We start from the raw sequence: 8,077 nt of genomic DNA, 5'->3' as shown, positions 1-8,077 counted from the left end.
GATGAGATTGGCATGTTATCTATAAGAGAAAATTATTGAAAACTGTCTCAAACTCGATATGAATAGTTAGTTTTATCTTCAAATTACTAATAACCTTAAAATTATCTCTTCCTCCTTTGACTAACTAACTTAACTTAAATTATACCCCTAATCTTGTCACATGAGTGAATTTCAATTTCACGCTCCAATGATTATATGACTTTTTATTGAAAGTCTCACACTTCTACAAATATCTGAGACCAGTTGCTCTGTCATGTAACTGATTGAGTATATATTTAAGTTTAGTTAGTCAAATAATTTAATCTTTTAAAACTATTTTACATGAATAAATTTTATCATCAACTATAAAATTTATCCATCGCTAAATTTTTGCGTGATAGCAAATAAGTACAAAAAAGGTGACATCAAGAAGATGAGATTAACATTATTAGTAGCCACGTTAGATGCCAATAGAAAAACCACCTAACTATGGGCTATATGTTAATTTTTGTGCGTTGCGCCGAAAAAATTAGCCAAAATGTCTACGTCTAACCATGATTATTTGTCTACTTCAAAATAAAATAAAATAAGCACACTCATAAATATAAATATATTGATCATTAGAAAGAACTATTATAAAAAATAAAATAGAGTTTTTTTAAAATATATAATAGATTTAATTATTATATTCTCATTTTTTTTTCTTAGTGATTAACTTAAAATCACACTATTCAAAAATTCATTATGCTTGTCATATTTATTGAAACTCAACGTTATTGTGATCATGACTTATCAAAATAATTATAAAAGAGTTCTTTTTTTTTAATTTTTGTTAGGTATATTTTTTATTTTAATTTTTTTTGTTGCTTTGTTAAGTAGGGAAAGAACCTAAACAACAAATAGATAAACCATACATCAGTGCATGCGTAATACTAATAAATTAAACACTCGTTACTTCTTTTAAGCATTATAAATGTGTAATCTTAATATTAAATGTTTATAATCTTTTAAAATTAATTAACATTTGAAAATATATAATCCCAACAAAAAATAAACATGATTCGATTATATAAAAGATTTTGTTCGAACAACTAATAATTCCCCTCTTGAATTAAGTTCAATCAATGTGACCAAGTTCTAAAATAAATATAAACAGCTTTAAATTCTAATTCGATCTCTGAATATTAATTGTTGAGCTAAACCAACTCAAACGTATTCTTAACATAACGGAATAATATCGTACAATACTAAGTCGACTCAAAGATACTTTTAATATAATGTGATAATATCGTACGATAGACTCAGTCGGAAAGAAAGCCTCAAACCTTCAAAGTGTATCACTTTATGTGTAACTTTCCAATCCTTTCACCTACCAATTTTCGATTTGAAAAATAAGCAAACTAAAGATTCTATCAGTTGTAGTTCGAAAAATAAACCTTTTAAATAAGGATAAACCAGTGATTATGCTTAATTAAGCTATGATTTCAATTCTAAGTAATATTATGGGTAAACAACCCAAGCTTACCTTAGAGTAGATTGTCTATATCACACTCATCTCGAAATGTAGGATACTTCTACGCCGAGCGTTTTTTTTTTTTTTTTTAGGGGAAAGAGGGCAGGTTTAGAGCAGCAAGAAGTTTCTTCAGCTTGTACATATACACTTGTGATATTTAACGAAATCAAACAATTTAACTTTAACGTTCCTCAAATTAAAGTGAAAATACATATCGCGTAAAACACGTGTACTATAAGTGATGAAGGAAAAATAGTTGAATTCAACCTACACCATACTCTCCATAATCACCAAAATTTCCGAAATTTGTGGAGGTGTCGAATAAGATGATGTCCACAAGCCTTGGTGAATAGAGTTACGCGATAGTTCTACTAATGGGAGGTAGCAGGTACCCCGTAGAGTTACTCGAGATGTAAGCTAGCTCGGGCACCACAGTAATAATTAAAAAAGGATAGTGTCAACAAGTACATTAACTACTTGGCAAGGAGTAACTTTACCCTCTTGCTAAGATCCCTCATAACATCTACAATGAGGGACTTCTTTTGTATTCTGAACTGGAGAGCCAACTCAGTAGTAGGTGAAACATTTTGCTTCAGCAACGACTTGTCCTCCATGATTTTCGTTGGGAAGTGTCCGAGAGCAATAACACACAAAGCCACAACGGTGCGAAGAGCTGATACTTCAGTTGATATTCCCAGAGGGGCTTCGACTGTCAATGATTTGAGCGTCTCTAAGTCGTGCTGCTTCACTGCTTCTTCATCGTTTGACAGGACAACTCTCAAGGCTGCTAATAATCGGCCCTCTACTAGCTCTCCACCTCCTAGTGTCACCTTTAAGATAATCCAGCAAATAGAATCAGTTCAACTAATGAAACTAATCGTACAGATAGATTTAAGAACGAGCTCATCACTATGGTTCGTTAGATATCTTCTTCTTTTTTTAGCATAGCCAGTATGTTTGTATAGTTCTATTGTATCTTGTACTTCGATTATCATGCCATCTATAGTATTTTGCAATGATTTTTTCACTACATTTTTTTTTCCAATCTGCTTCAATATGTTTTTGCTTGAGCCAAGGATCTATCCAAAACAACCTCTCTACTTCCCATGGTAGGGATAAGGTTCGCATACACGCTATACTCCCCTTGTGGAATTACACTGGGTATGTTGTTGTTTAACCATAGACATAACAGTGCTTCAAAAACAATGGTTAAACTTCATAGAGTAAGATTAAAATAGATGGGAAGGAAAAGCTCGAACCTTCAGATCAGAGTTTGGTCCGTCTAGATTTAAATGCGATAAAATCTGCTGCTGCCATGGGGATGGCGAGGAGAAGTTTGGGGATGTAAACCCTGCAGCCATACTGGCAGCATCAAGAAGAGCAGCATCATATTTAAGTTCGATGCAGTCGTAGGGGTTTGATGGAATGACGAATCCATAGTCCAGAAGAAAAAGATCACTACTTAAACAGCCGTAGTTGAGAAGCAACGGATCATTTTGCTTTATCTCCCTTCCTGCAACCATCTATTAAGGGAAAAACGGTAAAAGAAGAGGCAAAGACAACAACATCAACCAAAATACGAGATATACAAGAACATTGAACAGAACCCAGGAAGTTAAATACCTTTACAAGCATATTTCTGTTGGTGTTTGCTTCTTCCTGTACAATTTCAGCATTTGGATCAAAGCTGTGGTTGCACATATCAATAAGTGGAAGCATCATAGGAACATTACTGCGGGTGCCATCAGGACGTTTACCGCCATACAACCGGAATGCTCGAGATGAAACAGCTGACATAGCCCATCCTAGAGCAGATGAATCCACATCTTGGCCACTAAAAGGATGATCATCAGGTTTAAGATTCTCAAGTTCATGCTTCAGAATTTTCTCAAAATCCAGTAGAAACCGGCATCTTTTGTTCACCTGGCAAATGAAAATGTTTTCGAGTTTCCACATCAGGTCCACATATAGAACTTACATCTTAATTCAAAAATAATATTAGTCTCTGCACATTCTCGAAAGCATGATAGCTGTAACAATCTGGAAAGTTCCAATTTAATAAGAGTGTACAACTCTGAAAGGAAGTTTTGGCTTTTGGATAGTATCAATAGAAGTACATGAAAGAGAAGCCCAAGCCGGACGAGACGTGCTAGAACTACGACAGTTGGCAAGAAACTCCATAAAATATTACTTATTTCTATTGAGTAAAACATATTCAGCATATCCCTACAATACCTGATATAGAAGAGGGGCATACTGCAAGTTCTTTATATCCTCTCCAGGGAAGAAAATCGGCACTGAGTAAGTCTCTGGGAGATTGCTGATGTATGGCCACCAGAACGAACCTTTCCTCGCTCTCTCTTGCAGAAGCTTCAAACCCAATTTCATAGCCCACAGCTCCTCTGCCAAATGCTCCAAGTTTCCAGTTTACTCCTTTTATTAAATACTCAAAAGCCTAATTTATAAAAATTTAGTTACCAATCTATACTGAGACAGAACCACTTTTCCTAAAAGAGATCAGAAAGGAATTTCAATGTTATAACATTTAGCCACCTAATTCGAGAAAGATATTAATTTTATTGAAAAGTGACAGAAACAGATCAACAAGAGTAAATGGTAAAGAGTGATTCGGAAAAATAGATAGTCAAGCAACCATAGTACAAACTGCTGGAAACAAGAAAACCGAACATAGTGTTTTCTATCCATCCTTTTGCTCTGATAAGATTAGAATGTCTAAGAACATTAACTGTACAAATAAGAATATGCCAACTGTATGAAGTATTATACATGTTAGCACAATCAAACATCATACAATCACCAATTACGGTCAAATCTATCGCGACAATAAGCATATTCATTTTGCTAATACTTGCTACACTGAACAAGTAGACCGATCATAGAAGGTTAAGGCAAGGGACAACATCCCCCATGGGACATGGTATCTCGCATTAAAACTGCCAAAAGAATAACATATGTTGTACTTTCTTTTCTCGCTATCATGATTGTCATTGTTTTCTAGTGTATATTTCATCGTAATCCTCTTCCGGTTCAGATGAACTATCTGCCTACAATTGAAACATTTCACTCCCCTAATAATTTAGTACATGAAGCAAAAACAGTATTCCTCCTGTTTCTTAACTAGCTCGAGGTTCCACCGTGCATCTATATATTTGACAAATAAGCCTCTCCAGTCCCCACTACAATATAGTACTTCATTTACTCCACCAAATGTCATCGCCGAAGTTAGCAGAATTGATATTCAGAACTCCCCACATCAGATACTCTACTCATTCAGATGTACAATGCACAACACAAACCAACCATAGTTAAATCCACTAATCAAAGAATCTATAACGGGACCTATCCATTTTTTCTCTTGTAGAGAAAGGCAAGCCTTTGACTCACCCTATGTGAGCTTCACAAGGCATAGTCCGTCCCTAGCCTGGATAAAGAATAATAGTTGGGGTATGTAGACTTTCAGACAGCTAAACAATAGTCTAATAATCATGAAACTTCCTATAAGATTGGACTGGATAGTGGGGAATGGATACAAAGGACTATATAGTGAACCTCAACAAATTTTTTGTTAATGCAATTGATAAAAATGAAAACTTTTTTCTATGATGGTGGTTTCCGGGTCAGCTTGCACACATACCTTGACTAGTTCCACCGACCTGCTACCTCCCACCAGCCTAGGTACCAGGTAACTCCACCACCAAGTCTTAGGTAGACAGAAAAAAAACCACCTACTAACTTTTTTATACTTCTGCTTGAATTTGAACCCGAGACCTCATGGTTCTCCCAACTTCACTATCCACTAGTTCACACCCTTAGGAGTACTACATTCTTTCAGTAAACTGAAGAGTTGTCGTGGTTCACATTCTTCACATTCAGCTTAAACAGTTGAAGAACATTCTAGTTATCACTATAACCTAAGGAAACTCAGCCTAAACAAAGCGAAACGGATACAAAAGATTATATAGAGTCGACCTCAATATCCAAATCAAGAGATGGGGTGGATCACATTTTCACATTCAACTTGAACATTTTAAGAACAATCTAATTATCATTCAAACCTATGGAACTCCGCCTAAACAAAGTGAAAAATGGATGCAAAAGATTACATAGAGTTGACCTCAAATCGTATCCAAATCGAGAGTTGTGGTGGCTAACACTACACATTTTTCTATTTGATAATTATACTGTCCAAGCGAACTTACACGCACCTCAACTATTAAAGAACAATCTAATTAACATTAAACCCAATGAAAACTAAACTTGAACAAAGCGAAATCGAGATAATGAAAAAGAGGCATAAAAAAGAAAGAAAACCCCTTACCAGGAACATGCTGAGCTAATTTAATCAAAGCAGAATGGGAATTTTCTGATTCTGAAGTAGACCCATCAAATTTGAGGGGAATATGTTGAGGTAAGGCAATAAGATCAGACCCTTTTGGGATATCTTCAGAAGCAACTAATCCAAGGCCAAAGGTATCACCTTGTGCTACTTTAATGGATTTGTGAACAAACCCACCTTCAGTTTTTACCCATTTGATTAGGTCCGGTGGTTGTGCCACTAGCCGTGATGGGTAAACGGCGGCGGCGGCGCAAGTGAGAGGACGGACGTGTGTTAAGGAGTTAGCCATTAGCATCATTTTGCTTGACATTTTTGCTGATTTGAGTGTTAAGTGTGATAGCAGAAACTCAAAGGGGGAGATAATGTTTTCCTGGACTCTTAAAAGACTAAAATAATATTCGATTTTTTAATACGAGTGAAATATATTTCTACATAAGTTTTGAGGGTAATGTTAATATTTTTTTCGATTTTGTAGGAAAATTTTTATGTTTTTATGATAGTTTGAGATTATTTACTATGCCATGTAACATATATTGAGGGTGTATCATAATTTCATTATTCAAATAAAAGATTGTTTTTATAGCTATATTCTTTCCTTGTAATTGTTTATCAAGATTTAATTAAAGTTACTAATCAATTTAACTTTTAGGTGCATAAAAAGGAAAAAATTAGCAAGCATCTTTTTATATATACAATACAATATAAAAGACAAAACTCGAATAGATTATTTTGAGTGATTTTCATCGCAAATATTTCAATGTTAATGAGTTCGAAAAGAAGATCAAGGATGGATGAACAATAGATAAAGACAAAGGAAGAAGGAAATGGAAAAAATATGTGAGAATTTCGACTCATAAATTTATATTTGGTAATTAAAAAAATAAAAATTTATGAACAATTGATAGATTAATCGATCATCACAAGCATAATTTTAATGTTACTTTTAATTATCAAAATTGAACTTTAAAATATCGAATCGCACGATTAACGGTACATTAAACCACTAACATAATTTCTAACAAAATCAAATCAAATCTCTACAATTATTTTCTTTTTCCGATCATCATAACTTTAAATTCCTCAAAATCAATCATCCCGTCGCCGTCACAATCAACGCCGCCGATCATTTTCCGGCACTCATCCAGCGAGCATTCTTCCCCAATACTCTTCATCACTTTCTGCAACTCTTCAGCAGAGATCGATCCATTTTTATCCACATCAAATACAGAAAAGGCATCCTTCAAATTCTCCATAACTTCATCGGAATCGATGTTCTTCGTGTTAAGCTCGATGAATTCACGCAAATCGATGAATCCATCTCCGTCCCCATCGACTTCGTTAATCATTTCAATCGATTCTTCCTCTGTTACAGCGGTTCCTAAACTTGCCATGATGAAACCCAGTTCCGAAAACGAGATTTTTCCGTCGCCGTTGATGTCAAATTTGTTGAATACTTGTTGTAGCTCCTCTTCTATCATGACCGGAGTGTTCACCGGCGGGGAATTCGCCGGCGTTGGGTCATTTTTTTTCTTCCGATTGAAAAGAGATTTAATTAATCCCATTTACTAATCGAAAAATAAGTAGTAAATTAGGGAAGATTTATGAGGATTATAAAGAGATTAATTTGAAAAAATTATTTTGGGTTTTTGTTTAAACGGAGAGAAGCTGCGTGAGTGCACGATGAGAATCATGCCGTCCGTACCTACCGGCCATGTCGGACATGTGAATACGAGATGTACGTATACGTTAATATAAAAATGAAAGAGATAAGAATTGATCTATAAAAGATCAAGATGTATTACGTGACGTTATCGGAAAAAATATATAACATATGCCGTGTGTTCTTTAATGTTTTATCTTTGCTTTTACATCTTTATCGTTTTTGTTTTTTCAAACTGTTTTCATAATGTTTTTACTTTGAATCGAGATCAATCTATCAAAGACAACTTTCTAAATTATCTCTAAACTCCATTTGTTAGATTACATTTATTTTGTATGATACTGTGTTAGAATAATTTATCATTTATATTTGATTATAAAAAAAAATAAAATTATATGAGAATTGATAAATTTAAAAGCGTTTTAAATCTATTTTCATTTCTATCTTCATAAATTTCAAATAATTAAAGTGTTCTTCTCTCTTATTTTAAAAAGTATAACTAAACACAATTTCTTCCTCGATTAGCTTCGATTACTATATTTTAAATAAAATAAAAACAAATATATTT

The 8,077-nt window shown here is 34.1% G+C and overlaps 2 protein-coding genes across 2 annotated transcripts; both read right to left on the bottom strand.

The window, feature by feature from the left end:
* Positions 1–1,648: 1,648 nt before the first annotated feature.
* Positions 1,649–6,429, bottom strand: LOC101253310 (uncharacterized). The gene is made up of 5 exons (XM_004228594.4): positions 5,832–6,429; positions 3,728–3,894; positions 3,116–3,415; positions 2,752–3,015; positions 1,649–2,322 (listed from the first exon to the last, which is right to left on the bottom strand). The coding sequence occupies exons 1-5, from the start codon at positions 6,157–6,159 to the stop codon at positions 1,966–1,968; spliced, it is 1,416 nt and encodes a 471-aa protein (XP_004228642.1). The 5' UTR covers positions 6,160–6,429; the 3' UTR covers positions 1,649–1,965.
* Positions 6,430–6,775: 346 nt separating this feature from the next.
* LOC101247547 (probable calcium-binding protein CML25) lies at positions 6,776–7,783 on the bottom strand. Its single transcript, XM_004228663.5, has one exon. The coding sequence runs from the start codon at positions 7,409–7,411 to the stop codon at positions 6,893–6,895; it is 519 nt and encodes a 172-aa protein (XP_004228711.2). The 5' UTR covers positions 7,412–7,783; the 3' UTR covers positions 6,776–6,892.
* Positions 7,784–8,077: the final 294 nt, after the last annotated feature.

The sequence above is a fragment of the Solanum lycopersicum genome, chromosome 1, assembly GCF_036512215.1.
Source record: "Solanum lycopersicum chromosome 1, SLM_r2.1".
In the NCBI taxonomy this organism is placed as follows: domain Eukaryota; kingdom Viridiplantae; phylum Streptophyta; class Magnoliopsida; order Solanales; family Solanaceae; genus Solanum; species Solanum lycopersicum.
The sequence above is the reverse complement of the archived record's forward strand: the minus strand, read 5'-3'. Positions and strand labels throughout refer to the sequence as shown.

Coding starts and splice junctions, on each gene's coding strand:
- LOC101247547 (XM_004228663.5), bottom strand. CDS start 7,411: ATGGGATTAATTAAATCTCTTTTCAATCGGAAGAAAAAAAATGACCCA.
- LOC101253310 (XM_004228594.4), bottom strand. CDS start 6,159: ATGTCAAGCAAAATGATGCTAATGGCTAACTCCTTAACACACGTCCGT. Junction 3,416..3,727: donor ATGCCCCTCTTCTATATCAG/GTATTGTAGGGA, acceptor TTCATTTGCCAG/GTGAACAAAAGATGCCGGTT. Junction 3,016..3,115: donor ACAGAAATATGCTTGTAAAG/GTATTTAACTTC, acceptor TTCCCTTAATAG/ATGGTTGCAGGAAGGGAGAT.